Raw genomic sequence first — 18,467 nt, forward strand, 5'->3', positions numbered from 1 at the left:
CTTTAATCCAATTGTTTATTAGGAATCTCTAATCAAATGTCTGTGGAAATATTTTTGTTTCATATGGCCTGTTTCCCACAGGAAGGCATGCCATCCTCTCTGTAGGTCGTGGCCTTCTATAGCTAGTATTCTTTTATTCTTTAAATTGATCCAGTTTTTTAACCAAACTAGTGTTGCTGCACTATAATATAATTCCCAATTTGGTAATCCAAATCTTCCTCTGCTCTTCATATTTTGTAGATATTTCATTTTTATTCTAGGTCTTTTCCCCTGCCAAATAAATTTTCCAATTGTTTTATTAAGGTCGTTAAAAAAGGTATTTTCTAATTTGACTGGAACAGTCTAAAACAAATATAGGAATTTTGGTAGTATAGACATCTTTACGGCTGCTATTCTTTCTAATACTGACAGCTCCCATTTCTTTGCTCACAGTTTTTTATTTGTTGGTCTCAAAGCCTCTCTTTGTCTGAGCCTCACCAACCGGAATGCTCCCTAAATGTTTCTCTATAATATTATTCAGTGTGTTAGGGTCAGGTAGTCCTCAGGTTACAATCCTAATAGCTAAGCAAAGCAGTTATTAGCAAAATATCACCTGATGATTCCCTTTCCCAGCATGAACTGCCTCTCCTTCAACTTTCACCGATCTTCCCCATCTGTCCTTTTATTCAGCCTGCATTCTGTCACCTAGCCCCGTCACTCCCATTCACTGATTTCTGCTTCTTGCTAGTATCCAGAAGCTGAGTGAAGGCATGGCCCTGGAATGCATACAGTGAGTGGAGCAGAGCAGCAGAGCCTTATACTGTCATAGGGAGTTTGTCAAATCCAGCTGGCAAAGAGGTAGCAGAACATAGTTGGTAGAGGAGGCAGGGTAGCAATGTGGAGGGGAGTAGCCCGAACTTCTGCTGTTTGGGTAAGGAGTGAAATCCCACAGACTATCATCTTATTTATACCTCTATCTTAACATATTTTCTATTCTTTAATCTTCTTCTTTTATTTCCAGTCCCCCTTTTTACTCTCTAACCATTGATAGAATACTTCCCATATCATATAATACTTAGTTTGTTCCTTCTCCTTAATTGCTAGTGTTAATCTTTTCATTTCTGCACGTTCTAATATTTTTCTAATCACCTTCTCCTCAATGGGAATCTCTTCACTTTTTCAATGTTGTGCAAATACAATTCTAGCTGCCGTTAGAACATGGATAATTAAATATTATTATAGCTTTCGGGTAAAATCCCCAGCAAAAGTATTTCTGGTTTTAGCTCAATATGTTGTTTTGTCATCTTTTCCAGCCATGTCCTTATTATTGTCCAATATTTTTGTGCTTCTACACATGTCTACCACATACGATAGTAAGATCCAGGTATTGGCGGCACTTCAAACATTTAGCTGACTTATTTTTAAACATCTTTGCCAATCTTGCCAGTGCAAGGTGCCATCTATAAAACATCTTATACAAGTTCTCTTTATATGCAGTCGACATTGTTAATTTATAATTCCTATCCCACAGTTTCTGCCATTTACCTAATTCTATGCTGTAGCCAAAATTTTCTGCCCATGCTATTATTGTCTCCTTTACTTATTTCTTTTCCAATTTTATACCCAATAAGTAGCTATACAATTTCTTTATCAATGTTTCTCCTGTTCCTGTTAATATCATCTAATTCTGTTAGTTCTTTATAAAAACCATGTAATTTAGCATCCTTCTCATATCTAGAATGTATTTACACTTGTGAATACCATGATATATCTATCCCTCGCTCACTCATTTCTTCTTTAGTTTTGAGTTCCCCCTTTTCTAATGATATTTCCCATATTAATAACATTTGGGTGAATCAATGCTTGCATTGTTAAAAGCCAAACTGGTACTTCCGGTGGCGCCACCTTCTTCGCTGAGTTCCTAATTAAGGGGCTCCGTACTGAACATCGTAAAAGCCAGGAAAAGCCGGCTTTAATCTCTTTCCCTGGATGAAAGGGAAAAGATAAGAGCTGCAGGGGTGTGGTGGTAGACCTCCCCAGGGGCTTTGTTTTTAATTAAGCAGAGCCCTGAGGGTCGAGAGTCCCATAAATATTCCTGCCAAGCTCCGACTTCAGTGCGTGCCTGCAAAAGCAGGAAAAGAAGAAAGTGTCCATCTCTGCTAATTGTCTTATCTTTATGGATTTCTATAAGCAGACGGAATGAGCTCGAGAGAACAATTACTGGATTGCAAGTATTTTTGATTTCCTGACTTCTACCCTTTTAAAAAGAGAAACTTTTTTTTCTTTGTTTCAACTGACTCTTTAAGATGGCGCCTGAAAGGGAGTGAAAGTGAAGAATGGAATTCTAAACAGCCTGTGTAACTAAGAAGCTAAGAAATGTTATCTGTGGATTTTAATGAAGTGAAGTGAGCTCTCCTATACTTAAAGGGGAAAAGAGAAGTTTCTAGACTTATATTTTGTGAATTTTAAAAACTGAAATGGCTACTAAACCACCTAAGACTAGGGGTAGAAGGGGTTCTGAACCAGCTTTAGAAGATTTGATTAAAGAACAAGGGAAAGTCTTTGAAGAAAAGTTTAAGGTTCCAGTTGGTTTGACAGTGTATTATCAAGGAAGGAGATATCGTATTGATACAGTGCTTAAGGCCAAAGATTTTCTTTCCACCGTGCTGAAATTTGAAGTAGAAATAATAGAAGAAAGAATTCAAGAGACTCAAATGGGTGTGGAAGCTGAGGTGATTCCAGTGATGTTACCATCTGAGGAACAACCACAAGAACAAAGACTGACGAGGGGAGCCCTCAAGCGTAAAGAAAAGCAACAACTTCAAAGCAAAGGTCAGGATTTTGCTACAGAAGCGGTGGGAGGAGCAAGGCCAAAGATTCGGGAGGAGGATCTTCAGCTGATTGTCCAAAAGCTTCAGGAGGCCAGTAATGGCAAATAAAATTCTGACTTGGAATGTCAATGGTTTGAATTCAGCTCAGAAGAGAAGAAAAATATTTCATTATTTGAAACAATTTAGAAATGATGTAATTTGTTTACAAGAAACGCATATTAAACTATCAGATCAAAAGTACTTAATAAACTCAAAGTTAGGTAAACATTTTGTTGCTTCAGCTTTGGAGAAAAAACATGGCATAGTGGTTTATTTGAGAAAAGATATACCAGCCAAGTTAATAGAGGCAGATATTCACGGAAGATATATTGCTATTGAACTTACAATAGAAACAAAAAAGACCCTTTTGTTTGGTATATATGCACCCAATCAGCAACAAGAAAAATTTTATAGAATGTTGTATGATAAGATGATTCTATGGGATTATAAATCGTGTATTATATTGGGAGATTGGAATGGAGTAATAGATACACGAAAGGGCAAGAGAACTTTTTCTAAGAAGATACCCGCAAAGCTGCCTAAATCCTTTTTTGACATGATAGAATATTTTGAGTTGAGAGATGTATGGAGACTGCGGAATTTGGAGGAAAGAGACTATACTTTTTTCTCTGATAGGCATCAATCCTTCTCACGTATTGATTTTATTTTAATTTCTAATGACTTGCTTTTTAAGGTGAAGAAAACTAAGATATTTCCAAGATGTTTGTCTGATCATAGTCCTGTTTGGATGGAATTGCAATATGGAAAAGAAGGTAGAAGAACTTGGAGATTAAATGAAAATTTGTTTAGATATCAGGATAATGTAATTCAATGTAAAAAGCAGATGAAAGAATTTTTTGATTATAATTTGAATAACGAAACATCGATAGAAATGGTTTGGGACGCCAGTAAAGCTTTTATGAGAGGTGTATTAATATATATTAATAATAGACAGAGAAATAAGCAACAAAGACAGCGTAGGTATTTAGAAGAGGAAATTTATAAGAAACAACAATTATTAATACATAACACGCATGATCAAAAACTTAAAGATGCAATAAAGTTATTACAGAATCAATTTAATATGATAATAGCTGATCAGGTGGCAACAAATATACAATATGCCAAATATAATACTTTTTGTAATGCAAATAGACCTGGTAGATGGTTAGCATATACCTTAAGGAAAAACAAAACAACGCACTATAGAAAAATAGAATATAAAGGTACAGAGAGATACCAACAGGATAAAATTAAAAAAGCTTTTTTAGAATATTATACAAATTTATATCTTAAAGATAATATATTGAACAGGGATATTGATAATTATTTGAAGGAATATAAGGTTAAAAATTTAACTTTAGAACAAACGAATGAACTGAATCGGCCTATAACTTCTGAAGAAATTATCTTGGTAATTAAACAATTAAAAATGGGGAAAACTCCTGGTACGGATGGGCTTACAGTTAGTTATTATAGGAATTTACAGGATGAGATGTTAGGTCCACTTAAGGAATTATTTAATCAGATACAAATAGGAGGGGGAATTCCCCCCTCATGGAGAACCTCTTTTATTTCATTGATACCAAAAGAGGAACAGGATTGTTTTAAACCTGGGAACTATAGGCCAATCTCGCTTTTAAATAATGATTATAAGATTTTTGTTAAAATAATAGCTAATAGATTAATGTTGATTTTGCAGCGAAGAATTCATAATGATCAATCTGGATTTATAAAAGGGAGACAGATGAGGAATAATGTTAGGCAGATTGTTAATTTACTGGAGTATTTAGAAAAGAAAAATTTTATTCCAGCAGCATTTATTTTTCTTGATGCAGAGAAAGCTTTTGATCGATTGCATTGAAATTTTTTATTTAAATTAATAGAAAAGATGCAATTTGGAGATGGTTTTATAAGAATAATTAGGGCAATTTATGGAGAGCAAACAGCACAGATTATAATTAATGGTAGCTTAACAGAACCTTTTAAGATTGCGAAAGGAACAAGACAGGGATGTCCTTTATCATCATTATTGTTTATTCTAACTCTAGAACCATTATTGGATAAAATACAAGAAGTAAAGGAGATAGAGGGAATTAAAGTTAGACAACATGAATATAAGCTGAGAGCTTTTGCAGACGACCTGGTGATTACTTTATCAAACCCTATAAACTCTAGTAAATCTTTGTTGGAAATAATTGATCAATATGGGAAGGTTTCAGGGTTTAAGGTAAATCAGAAAAAGACAAAAGTGATAATAAAAAAATATGGCCAGACAACAGAAAGAAAAATTAGAGGAAATAACAGGATTTGAAATTGTAAAGAAGGTTAAATACTTAGGGGTCTATATTACATCGTCAAATGTGAAATTGTATAAGAATAACTATGAGGTTTTATGGCAAAAGTTCAGAAGGAGTTGATTGTTTGAAAAAATTGCAATTATCCTTGCTGGGAGAATAGCTGCTATTAACATGAATGTTTTACCTAGATTTTTATTCCTCTTTCAGATGATACCAATAATTAAGAAAGATAAGAATCTTGAGGAATGGCAGAAGGGAATTAATAAATTTATATGGGAAGGTAAAAAAGCTAGGGTTAAAATGAAAATAATTCAAGATTCCCGGGAAAGGGGAGGTTTAAAAATGCCCAATTTTAAATTATACTATGAAGCAGCTGCTCTCTCTGCAATAAGTGATTGGTTTAATTTAACGGAGGAAAGAATTTTGAATATAGAAGGTTATGACTTGCTATATGGATGGCATGCATATTTAATTTATGACAAAAAGTGGATAAGGCCTTTAAAAATCATGTGTTAAGATCTGCTCTTCATGTGTTTGGAAAAAATACTCTTACAAACTAAATTATAAGGTTCCTATATGGGCAAGTCCTAGACATACAATAGAGAATATAAATATAGAACAGAATCAGGAAATGATTACATATAAAGATCTTTTGTATACTGAAAGAGGTAATTTGCAATTAAAATCTCTGCACGTACTAAAAGAAGAAGGGAAAAATTATACTTGGTTTCAATATGAGCAACTACGTGCTAGATGGAAGGAAGATCAAAAAATTGGTATAGAGCAGAACGAGGGAAATTTGGTAAAGCAAATTAGAAATCAGTCTCAGGAGCATATAAAGAGATTGTATAATGTGTTACTTGAAATAGATTCTGAAAGGGACTTGGTAAAGGACTGTATGATAAAGTGGGCACAAAATTTTCAGGAGCCAATATTATTGGAAACTTGGGAAAAATTTGGGTTAGAAATGTTAAATTCACGAGGCACAGAATCTGAGGGAAAATTTTTATAAAATGTTTTATAGATGGCATTAGATCCTAAAAATTATCGTATGTATCCAGATATGCAAGCAAAATGTTGGAGATGTAATTGTGATGATGCTACATATTTTCATATTTGGTGGACTTGTAAGGATATAAAAGCCTTTTGGATAAAAATTTGGTGGATTTTACAAAATGTTTTGAAAAGAAGATAAAATTCCTGCCGCAATTTTTTCTGTTGGGAATTATTACGGATTGTACAGTAATTGAGACTAAATTGATTTTAAATCTAATAATGGTGGCAAGATTACTAATAGGACAGTACTGGAAGAAAAAAGAAGTACCTACAATAGAAGAATGGATATTGAAAGTTGCCAATTTGGCTGAGATGGCGAAAATATCAGCCTTTTTGAAAGACAATATGCAAGAAAGATACTTAAAGGAATGGAAAAAATGGATTGACTATATTCAAAGTAGATATCAGACTAAGAGTTATCAGATTGTTTTTGAATGATTATGATGTATTATTTTTGATTGTTTTCGGGGGAAGTTAGGAATTGATGATTGTAGGGGTATAATTAAGTTGGGACGAAAATTTTTTAGCATGTTTGTTTTATTTTTAACTATACCTTGTGCTCGTTCCGGGAAGTCAGGGGGTTGTGAAGGGAGGGGGGAGGGGGGCTGGGGGGAAAGGGGGGAAATTTTTTTTTTGTAAAACTTTTTGAATAATAAAAAAAGAAGCCTTTTCTAAGGTAAGTAGAATAGTGAGGGGGGGAACAGCTGTGCCACATGATTTAGATTCACTATGAAGCAGGATTTCCTGCTTTCTAGCAAATATAAATCATGCAACACAGCTGATAATCGGAAATACCAGTTCATCCAAAGCAGTAGCTTTTATTACTGCTGGTTCGGGTTAACCGGTCCAAACCGGTAGTATTTCACCCCTGGTGGTAACAAGAGACATCCTTGTCTTGTACCTTTCTTAAAGCTAACCTTCCCAGTCATATCTCCATTTACCATCACTTTTGCAGTTGTTTGTGATATATCACCTTAATCGTATTAACAAATCTTTCCCCAAAGCCCATCTCTTTTAGCTGTGCTAGCATAAATTGCCAATTCACATTGTCAAATGCTTTCTGTGCATATAGGAAAAACAGCACCATTTGTTTCTCCAAATGTGTTTCATAATACTCCAATGTATTTAAGTGTCGAGCTGCATCCGCGGCTCCACACATAACAAAACCACACCCCAATGAAGAACGGCACATTGAGAAATAATTGGAGCCAGACATACCTGAAATACCTGAAATATACGGAGTGCACAGGTGACAGGAGGCATGAATAATCAATAAACTACGATGAGTGATGGCAGCACACAGGGTTGGGATCAGGGCTGGGGCTGTTGGTTAGATGCTGCTTAATGACAACACAGCAATGATGTTAGAGCAGCTTGTGTGATCCTTGCCAGTAAACAGCTGAGCTAATGTGCTCGGGACAGAGATGATTGGAGAGGCGTGGTTATGACTTTAAAACCAAACACTGAGAGACAGAAGCTCTCAGCCCTAACTTTCCTTTTAATAGTCTGTTTGACACTGTAGCCGGCTTGTAGCTTATTAAACAAGAGATTCATGACTATCAAACGTTAATTGCCTCATTCCTTTGGGTTTGCACAAGCGTGGCCAGGCAAGCCGAGAGAAGGTTAGTGCTGAGACTCTTTGCTTATACTAACTACTTTTAGGAAGTGAAACCATTTGGAGTGTGGAGTTGGAGATGGCAGAAGGCAAGGACTCCCTGACGGGGGAATTGGAAAGGCCAGGATCCGTGGGGGACGAGGCACAGGATATTGATGTTCCAGCCATAGAGGACAGCACACAATCTGTAGTACACCCGAAAGAATGGGAAACCCAACTAGGGGGTGGCACGGTGGAGAGCAAGGAAGGCACAGAAGCCAAGGATGCTGGCAGTGGTTCATCAGCGTCGGAGCATTGATGGCACAACTTTGCTATTACTGGAGCTGGTGTTCCCAAACCACCCCTCCCCCTTTGATTGGTGCCCAGTTCCAAGGGTGGAGGGAACACAGGTGGAAGGAAGATGAAGAGGGGAAGTGGAGCTGTTGTGTCTGGCACGAATATGATGGATATCCTAAGGGACAGATTTGGAAAGACTAGTTTCCGAGATGCACCATCTTGGCAGCCATGGGTGATGGGGATAGAGCAGTCAGGAACTTGGAAAAGCAGTGCTGGCCCTGAGCATCGGTTCCACTTGTCCAGTCCCAAATTTAGGGTAGAACGTGCATCCAATCACCCCAGGATTCCAGAGAAACATGCCATCGAAGACCAGGACTCTTCATTAGGGGTAGCTGTTCTGTCCCCCTCCCCACCTCACATCAAAGAGCACAGGAGCGAGCGTCTAACAGTCATTTATTCTACAACCGAACTGAATTTCCTTTGTGGATAAAAGACTTGGCAGCCACAGTTCAAATGCCTGCCAAGTTCCTTATCACTTGGTAGAGACGGGAGTTCACTTGTCCGGAGGCCATTGCCGGGGTGGCCAAGAGTACACAGAATAATTCCTTCACACAGTCCAGGCCGTAACTCAAAAACAACCGATCCGAAGTTCATGCTTTGCAGTTTTTGTCCATCACAGGAGCTACAGAGCAACTCCACCCGCTTATATTCCCTGTGGGGTGTGGCTCAGTGACTCAGCACTCTCTGGACCTGCCACACCTCTTCCTTTGCTGCGCACGCTTCTCCTTGCGACGCTGTCTGGGATCAATCCAGGATTGATCCTCCTCACCCTCTTTGGTGGGGGCTCCGACACGCCTTCTTCCTGGCCTTCAACTGGCACCTGAGGCATTGCCAGAAAGGAGGGACCTGGAGAGGGAGGCCGTGTTGGCTCCTCCCCCTCACTCTCAGAGTCATCTTCCTCCAGGAGGCCAGGCTCGGGAGCCGGAGTCACAACAGGTAGCCATGGGTAGAGCTGAACGTATTCCCCCTAGAGAACCACTGGCCCATTTAGATGAAACTGGATCAAGGAGACAGCTGGGAACACAACGGTCTGATACCAGGGATGGGGATAGTAACCAGGCTTTCCTCAAGCACCATGGACCCACCCAAACCCTTGGGGTCCACCACCCAGCCAAGCTTCATTTGACGGCAGCTCTGACTGGGTGGCTTTATTTCTGAGTCAGATTATTAGTTACCTAGATGTATATATTCGGACCTATCTAGTGGCAATGAGGGTGGCGAAACGGGAATATTTTTCCACTCTCATTGCATCAGCAGATAACCGCCCAACCGCCCTGTTTAGGGTGACCCGCTCGCTCCTTCAACAGGGAGCAGTGGATGTTCCCTTACAGGGTCGAGCTGAGGAGTTTGGGCAGTATCTGTTTGATAAAATTGCTCAGATTCGGGAAGGGTTGGACATTGATTGGGTAGATCCGGGCGGGGTGGGAGAGGCAGGTCTTGAGGTTACTATCTGGGACGGGTTTGATTCTGTGGCTCCTGAGGATGTGGACAGGATATTGGGGGGTCTAAATGCGACCACATGTTTACTGGACCCGTGTCCCTTCTGGTTGGTACTGGCCACCCGGGAGGTGACATGAGGCTGGCTCCAGGGAATTGTGAACGCTTCTTTGATGGAGGGTGTTTTCCCTACCGCCTTGAAAGAGGCGGTGGTGTGGCCCCTCCTCAAGAAGCCCTCCCTGGATCCAGCTATTTTAGGATATTACCGTCCTGTCTCCAACCTTTGTTTTGTGGCGAAAGTTGTCTAGAGTGTGGTTGCACGTCAGTTGCCCCAGTACCTGGATGAAACCATCTATCTTGATCCGTTCCAGTCCGGTTTCCAGCCTGGATACAGCACGGAAACAGCCTTGGTCGCGTTGGTTGATGATATCTGGAGGGCTTGGGAAAGAGGTTGTTCCTCTGTCCTGGTCCTATTAGATCTCTCAGCGGCTTTTGATACCATCGACCATGGTATCCTGCTGCGCTGGCTCAGGGGACTTGGAGTGGGAGGCACCGTTCATCGGTGTTTCTCCTCCTACCTCTCCGACCGGTCGCAGACGGTGTTGACAGGAGGGCAGAGATTGGCCCCGAGGCGCCTCTTATGTGGGGTGCCGCAAGGGCCGGTTCTCTCGCCTCTTCTGTTCAACATCTACATGAAGCCGCTGGGTGAGATCATCCGTGGTTTTGGGATGAGTTGTCATCTATACGCTGATGACACTCAGCTGTATATTTCCACCCCTAACCATCCCAACGAGGCTGTTGAAATGATGTCCCAGTGCCTGGAAGCCGTACGGATCTGGATGGGGAGAAACAGACTCAGACTCAATCCCACCAAGACTGAGTGGCTGTGGATGCCGGCAGCCCGATACAGTCAGTTAGTTCCATTGCTGACCGTTGGGGGCGAGTCATTGGCTCCCAGGGAAAGGGCGCGCAATCTGGGCATCCTCCTGGATGCACGGCTGTTTTTAGAAGAACATATGACGGCCGTCGCCAGGGGGGCTTTTTATCAGGTTCGCCTGATACGCCAGTTGCGCCCCTTTCTGGATCGGGCTTCCTTATGCACAGTCACCCATGCCCTTGTTACATCCCGCCTGGACTACTGCAACGCTCTCTACATGGGGCTCCCCTTGAAGGGTACCGGAGGCTTCAACTGGTCCAGAATGCGGCTGCGCGGGTGATAGAGGGAGCACCTCGTGGCTCCCGTGTGACACCTCTCCTGCGCAGTCTGCACTGGCTCCCAGTGATCTTCCGGGCCCAATTCAAGGTGCTTGTTATCACCTTCAAAGTGCTCCATGGCTTAGGACCCGGGTATTTATGGGACCGCCTACTGCCACCAATAGCCTCACACCGACCAGTGCGCTCTCACAGAGAGGGCCTCCTCCAGATACCGTCAGCCAAACAATGTCGGCTGGCGACCTCCAGGGGGAGGGCCTTCTCTGTGGGGGCTCCCGCCCTCTGGAATGAGCTGCCTCTGGGGCTTCGTCAACTCCCCGACCTCCGGACTTTTCGCCGCGAGCTGAAGACGCTGTTGCTTCGACGTGCAGGACTAGCTTGAACATAGTTTTAATTTTAGGGTTTTAATTAGGGTTTTAAACTGGGTTTTAAATTGTATTTAAATTTTTAGGCCGTTATTGAATCAATTTTTTATATAGTTTTTTAAATTTGTATTGTATGTACTGTGTTTTTATTGGCTGTGAACCGCCCCGAGTCCTTCGGGAGAAGGGCGGTATACAAATATTATTATTATTATTATTATTATTATTATTATTATTATTATTATTATTATTATTATTATTATTATTAATAATAATAATAATAATAATAATAATAATAATAAATGGATGTTGTTATCCCTCACAATGGGCAATGGTTGTTGAAATCACAACCGTATTGATGGAGGAGGCAGCTGACTGAGTCACAGACCTACATAATGACCACGCTAGGGAACTAGCAGATGAAGCCTGGAGGCCCTACGGGTGAGATTTGAGGTTGAATCCCAAGCTCAGGTAGCTGAGGGGGAACTGGTGGCAGTTAGGCAAAAGGGCCGCCCTGCTAAGGAATATGTTAAGGAATTTTGTAAGATTTCGAGCAGGCTAAGAATGTGGCCAGAAAGACTACTGGTACATCAGTTCCATCTAGGCCTGGACCATGATCTTCATCAGGTTGGCATCTACTGAGGTTTATCTCCTCGTTTGGCCAAATGGTTTTGAGCCACTATCGAGCTGGACATTAGACTAAGAGAGTTCAGGGTGTGTGGAGAGTCTGAGTTCAGTCAGTCCTGATGAGTGACAGAGAGACCTCCTCTTACTCGTCGTCTACAACCAGGCAGACCCGCCAACATTAACAGAGCCAGTAGACCTATGTTTAGATGTTTTTGTTGTAACCAGGAGGGACACAAAACCCTGGACTATCCAATACCACTGCTTAGACCACCAACCCAGCGCCCTGTGGGTCCAGGAAACAAAAACAGGGAATGACCGAAGCCAACACCAAACCACCCCAACGAAGCCGTCGAAGTGATGTCCCAGTGTCTGGAGGCCGTGCGGGTCTGGATGGGGAGAAACAGGCTCCGGCTCAACCTTTCCAAGACCGAGTGGCTGTGGATGCCAGCGTCCCGGTATAATCAGCTGATTCCATCACTGACTGTGAGAGGCGAGTCATTGGCCCCCACGGTGAAGGTTCACAATCTGGGCGTTCTTCTGGATGCACGGCTGTCGTTGGAAGATCAAACGACGGCCATCGCCAGAGGAGCTTTTTATCAGGTTCGCCTGATCCACCAGTTGCATCCCTTCTTAGACCGGAATGCCCTATGCACGGTCACTCATGCCCTTGTTACCTCCCATCTGGACTACTGTAATGCTCTCTACATGGGGCTCCCCTTGAAGAGCACCCGGAGGCTTCCGCTGGTCCAGAATGCAGCCGCGCGGGTGATAGAAGGAGCAAGTCGAGGCTCCCATATAACATTCCTGCGTAGGCTGCACTGGCTTTCAGTGATCTTCCAGGTGCAATTCAAGGTATTGGTTACCAAATTTAAAGCGCTTCATGGCATGGGACCTGGTTATTTACAGGACCGCCTACTGTGACCGACGGCCTCCCAGCGACCAGTGCTCTCCCACAGGGTGGGCCTCCTTGGGGTACCGTCGACTAGACAATGTCGGCTGGCGACCCCCAGGGAGAGGGCCTTCTCTATGGGGGCTCCAATCCTCTGGAACAAATTACCACCTGGTATTCGCCAGCTCCCTGATCTCCGGACTTTTCGACGCGAGCTGAAAACATGGTTGTTTCATCGCACAGGACTGGCCTGATAGTTTTAATTGGGAATTTTAAACGGGCTTTAAGGAGTAGCCTACATTTAAATATTTCGTTTTAAATTATTTTAATGTTTGTATACTGTTTTTTATACGGCTGTAAACCGCCCTGAGTCCTTCGGGAGAAGGGCAGTCTAGAAATTTAAATAAATAAATAAATAAATAAATAATAAATAAATAAATAAATAAACAAACAAACTCCAGAGAGATCCAAAATAGAGTCACAGATGTCTTCTATTGGGATCGATACACCTACCCAGGTCATTGGTAGGCCCCTGGAAGAATACCACATCCGGGGACAGTGAGGAAGATGATCCCAATGACTCGATGGTGAGCGGACTTGGAACAGAGTTCTGGGGAAGGGAAAGTACGGAATTGGTATGACCATGCAGCCCCAGGGTTTCCTGCTATATATGGGGATTTTGCAGACATTTTCAGTGAACAGGAATGTGAGTTGTTGCCACCGCACAGGTCAATTGAGTGCACAATTGAACTGCTCCCTGGAGTCAAACTACCAAAACCCCGTATGTACTCCATGACACCGAAAGAGATGGAGGAATTAAGACGCTATATAGATAAAAACCTGGCTAGAGGTTTTATTCAACGTAGCAGGTCCCGCATGGCCACCCCAGTCCTCTTTCGCAAGAAAAAAGACGGTGGTCTATGCCTGTATGTAGATTTCTGGGATCTTAATGCTGTATGTGTGGGGCATTTATACCCCCTCCCTTTGAGGACAGACCTGCTTGCTACTCTGTCGAATGGTTGCATTTTCACGAAACTGGACTTGTGTGAGACCTATTACCGAGTGCGTATCTGGCCAGAAGATGAGTGGGAAACAACATTTAACTGTCCTCTTGGTAGCTATCAATTTAGAGTGATGCCACTCAGGTTACAAGGGGCTCCTGCTGTGTTCATGCAGCTGATTAACGAAGTCCTGCATGAACACTTGTATCGGGGGGGTACTTGTTTACCTGGTGACATCCTCATCTATACTAAAACCATGGAAGAACACTCTTGGTTGGTTTGCCAGGTACTTCAAAAACTGCTAGCTGCTAAACTAGATATCCAAATGTGAGTTCTATCGTACTGAATTAGATTACCTAAATTACAGGATTTCTGGAGAGGGAGTAAAGATGGATCTGACAAAAGTTAATGCAGTTATGGAATGGCAAGCCCCCAAAACAAGAAAACAGCTACTGAGTTTCTTGGGATTTGCCAATTTCTACAGACATTTCATTCCTTCTTTTGCTCAGGTGGCATTGCCGCTGACAGTCTTGTTGAAGACTAAACCCTCCACATCAAACCACGACCTAGTCAGGCAATACAGTGGTCAACAGACTGTCAGATAGCATTTGACACCCTAAAATCACTATTCTCTCAGGAACCTATTTTGCAATATCCTGTTCCAACCCGAAAATATATAGTCCAGGTAGATGCGAGTGACATGGCTGTGGGAGCAGAATTGTTGCAACAGAATCTGCAACAATAAACTCCAGCCATGTGCATACATGTCCCGGAAATTCACAGCTATGGAGATGGGTTGGGCGATTTGGGAGAAGGAAGCATTTGGGTAGAGTAGGCCCTTATAATGTAGTGACACCTGTTAGAGGGTGCAGAGAAAAAATTCAAGATCTGGACAGACCACAAAAACTTGGTAGCCCTCCAAATCTCCAGAAAGCTGTCCCCCAAACAGGTTCGTTGGGCACAATATTTCCAGCGATTTAACTTCACCTTAAAATACGTTCCTGCTGGGAAAAACTTTTTAGTGGACGCCCTATCCTGCATGCCCCAATATAATAGTAAGCAGGAGGATGTTATACAGGCGATAATACCACTTGAGCTAATGGGACAAATCCAAGGCCCTATCCCCATAAATCCTTGGCTCACTAAGTTACGTGAGGCTTTAGGACAGGATAAGTGGTTAATGGACAATAATACACTAGTAACTCATAGCAATGGAATTGCATGGAAAGGGGACAAAATACCTGAAGCCCTCAGAAACTCCATGCTCCATCGGTGTCATGACATAAAACCTGCTAGTCACTTTGTTTTCCTCAAAATGTTACACCTGGCAAGGCGCCAGTTTTGGTGGCCGCGAATATGGACAAACATTGAGAATTATATGGGTGGTTGTCCTGTTTGTGCACAAACCAAACCAAGACTGGATAAGCCCATAGGTTTATTACAAACAGTGGCAGAGCCCAGACATCCATGGGACGAAATCGCCATGGACTTTTTCGTAGACCTCCCTGAAAGTAATGGTAACATGGTTATTTGGACGGTCATAGACTTGTTGTTCTGTGCCCCCACCTCAACTAGGAAGACACACGAGCAAAACGATGTCTACCAGTAATTAATTTTTACAAGCCGCCCTGAATCCCTTTAGCAGGTAAAAGTTCTGGCAGCTATTCTCCAAATGCCTGTCAAGTTTCTTATCACCTCTAGAAACAGGAGTCAGCATATCTGTAGTCCGTTGCTGGGGCAACCAAGAGTTCAAAGAGTAGTCAGAAGTCATTCACAAAGTCCAAGCCTTAATTCGAAAGATACCCCATCCAAAGCTCATGATATGCAGTTTTTGTCCATCACAGAGCCTGCAGAGCAACCCCACCCACTTTTATCCCCTGTGGGACATGGCTCAGTGACTCTGCAATCTCTGGCCCTTCTACACTTCTTCCTTTGCTGTGCATGCCTCTCCCTCCGACGCTGCCTGGGATCAATCCAAGATTGATCTTCATCACTCCCTATTAGTGGGTGGCCTTCAGCTGGAACCTGAGACGTTACCAGAAAGGAGGTTCCTGGAGAGGGAGGCATTGTCAGCTCCTCCCCATCACTTTCAGAGTCATCTTCCTCCGTGAGGACAGGCTCGGGAGCCAGAGTCACATTTATTTTTGAAACAAGCACATTTCATACCCTGTCATGGACTTCTGTCGGCCAGGCGGTTAGCCAAATTATTCATTCAACATATTTATTGATTGCACATGGTGCCTCGGTGCATAATATCGGATGGGGTGTGTGCAGTTTACCACTCATTTCTGGAGGACCTTCATCCACTTAATCGGTTCGTCATAAGAGTAAAGCTCAGTTTTCATCCGAGCACTAGCAGTGCTGCAGAAAGAGCCTTGATACCATTTGCTGAGGTCGCATATAATAATGCGGTACATCACAGTACATGATTCACCCCATTTCGAATAGTGACCAGACAAAAGTTCCACCCTGTACCAGAACTAGAGATACGAACGACTGATACCAGAACGACAGAGCCTACTGGGTTGGCTGAGAAAATACATGAGGTCTGGCCCAAGGTAAAATAGTGGTTGCAGCATGCTGCAGAAGAGTATAAACAGCAGGCAAACAAGAAAAGGGCTGATCATATGCCTTTTAAAATGAGGGATTGAGTCTATCTATCCATGAAATATATAAAATTAAAACTACCCAGCAGAAAACTCGACCCTAAATAGATTGGGCCCTTTACGGTGACCAAAGTAATTAACCCCATTGCCATCGCTCTAAAACTCCCACCCCTCTTAGGGAAAATCCACCCTGTGTTCCATAGCAGCCTACTAAAACCTATAAAAGTGATTAGAGCACGGGGTGGGGCATTGGGACCGGTGTGCGAGGACCAGTATGAAATAATATTTTGGATTCCTGCTGGTACCGGGGCGACCTGAAGTAGCTAGTACGGTGGAAAGGATACCCTGACACCAAGGCATCGTGGGTGAAAGCGAAAGATGTCCATGCTGACCAATTAATATGCCAGTTCCCTATCAACACCCACATAAACCGTAGGGGGGGCTATTGGATACCTTTTCGTAACCTCTCCACGTTCTGTCTTAAAGGTAGATTCCTGGGGGGGGGGGCGTCTGTCGAGCCATGTCTACCGCTTCTGCTGCTCAACACATAACAAAACCACGCCTCGATGAAGAACAGCACGTTGAGGAATAGTCGGAGCCAGACATACCTGAAATATCTGAAATACCTGAAATATAGGGGGTACATGGGTGACGGGAGGCACAAATAATCAGTAAACCACAATGGGTGACGGTAGCACACAGGGCTGGGATTGGGGTCGGGGCTGTTGGTTAGACGGTGCTTGATGACAATACAGAAGGACGTGAGAGCGGCTTGTGTGATCCTTGCTGCTACACAGCTGAGCTAAGGCAGTCGGAATAGAAATGATTGGAGAGGCGTTGTTGTGACCCAGGTTCCTGGATTCGGATGCTTCAGAAAGTGAGGAAGACCTGGCAAGGCCTGCTTCTCCTGGGCCCTCTCCCTCCCTGGCACCCACCCAAGGGGAGGAGGAGTGGCCGGCAAGGCCTAATTCCCCCGGGCCTTCTTCTGATTTGGCAACGCCCCAAGAACAATTTTGGCTTGATGCAAGACTGCGCAGACGTGACTGGCGCGCGCAGCAGAGGAGGCGTTGGGATAAAGTCAAAGAATGATGAGTCACGGAGTGACATGCACAGAGGCTATAAAAGCAGGAGGCGGAACTTCCTGGCTTTTTGTCTTGGACAAAGCAGTGAATTTGCGTGGGCAAACTGTTTCAATGGACGGAAGAATATCTTAGTAAGTAACTCTGGCATTATCTATAATTTCCTAGTTATCTTCAGAGATTTGGCAGGCGCGTGGGTAGATGTGGCCAGAACATTTATCTATGTAAATAAACTAGAAAAGAAGACCTTTGACTGACTCTTTGTTGGGAGTATTGGGGGAAGGAAACAGAACATTTTGTCCAAGACCCTGACTAAACCATCTTCCACCAAAGATGGACCAGCAGCAGGTACAGCAGCAGTTACAGCAGCTACAAGCGGCTAATCAACAGCTCCAGCAGCAAGTGGCTCACTTGGCAGGCCAACTTGCTGCCGGGAATGTGCCTGCAGCCCCCCCGTCCTCCCACTCCTCCTCCTCGTCGCAAGTGCCCGATAACCGTGCCGGATAAGTTTTCTGGGCAGCCTGAGATGTTCCTGACCTTCTTGGGACAGTGCCAGCTCTACCTAGCTATGCAGCCAGAGGATTTCCCAGAATACCGGGCTAAGGTGGCCTTTGTGATTAACCTTCTTTCCGGCTCAGCTGCCCGATGGGCCATGCCCCTCTTACTCCAGGACAGCCCCCTGCTAGTGGACCAACAGCATTTTTGGCAGCACCTGCGTATCATGTACGAGGACCCTGTTCGGACGCTGATGGCAACCAGGTGCCTTAAGGAATTCCATCAAGGGAAGTGCCTCCTGCAGGAGTACATCGCCGAATTTCATCTTTTGTACCAGGACTCTGACTGGAATGACGCAGCGCTGGTGGACGCGTTCCAGGAGGGACTCTCAGAGGAGCTGCAAGACGAGCTGGCCCGGGTGGAGGCGCCACGGACCCTCGACAACTTGGTGCCCCTTTGCCTCCACCTCGATGCCCGTCTGCAATGGTGATCGTCCCGTCGACCCCCGCTTCCTGCGCCACCAGCACCCCGGGTTGCCCCACGTTTTGTAACTGCTGTGGGGGAGCCCATGGAGTTGGGAGCAGCCAGACCTCGCCTGACAGC

The 18,467-nt window shown here is 43.5% G+C and overlaps 1 protein-coding gene across 12 annotated transcripts in view; it reads left to right on the forward strand.

Moving 5' to 3' along the window:
- IMMP2L (inner mitochondrial membrane peptidase subunit 2) overlaps window positions 1-18,467 on the forward strand; it is a 530,240-nt gene that overhangs the window by 102,660 nt on the left and 409,113 nt on the right. The window contains exon 4 of one of the 12 annotated variants that reach the window (XM_058190786.1): window positions 12,020-13,284. The exons of the other annotated variants lie outside the window; for them this stretch is intronic. Within the exon in view, the coding sequence (XP_058046769.1) occupies window positions 12,020-12,152 (133 nt within the window). The 3' untranslated portion in view covers window positions 12,153-13,284. Of the gene's footprint in view, window positions 1-12,019; window positions 13,285-18,467 lie in introns of those variants that run through there. 12 annotated transcript variants of the gene reach the window in all.

This window comes from Ahaetulla prasina, chromosome 7 (genome assembly GCF_028640845.1).
Source record: "Ahaetulla prasina isolate Xishuangbanna chromosome 7, ASM2864084v1, whole genome shotgun sequence".
NCBI classification, from domain to species: Eukaryota; Metazoa; Chordata; class Lepidosauria; order Squamata; family Colubridae; genus Ahaetulla; species Ahaetulla prasina.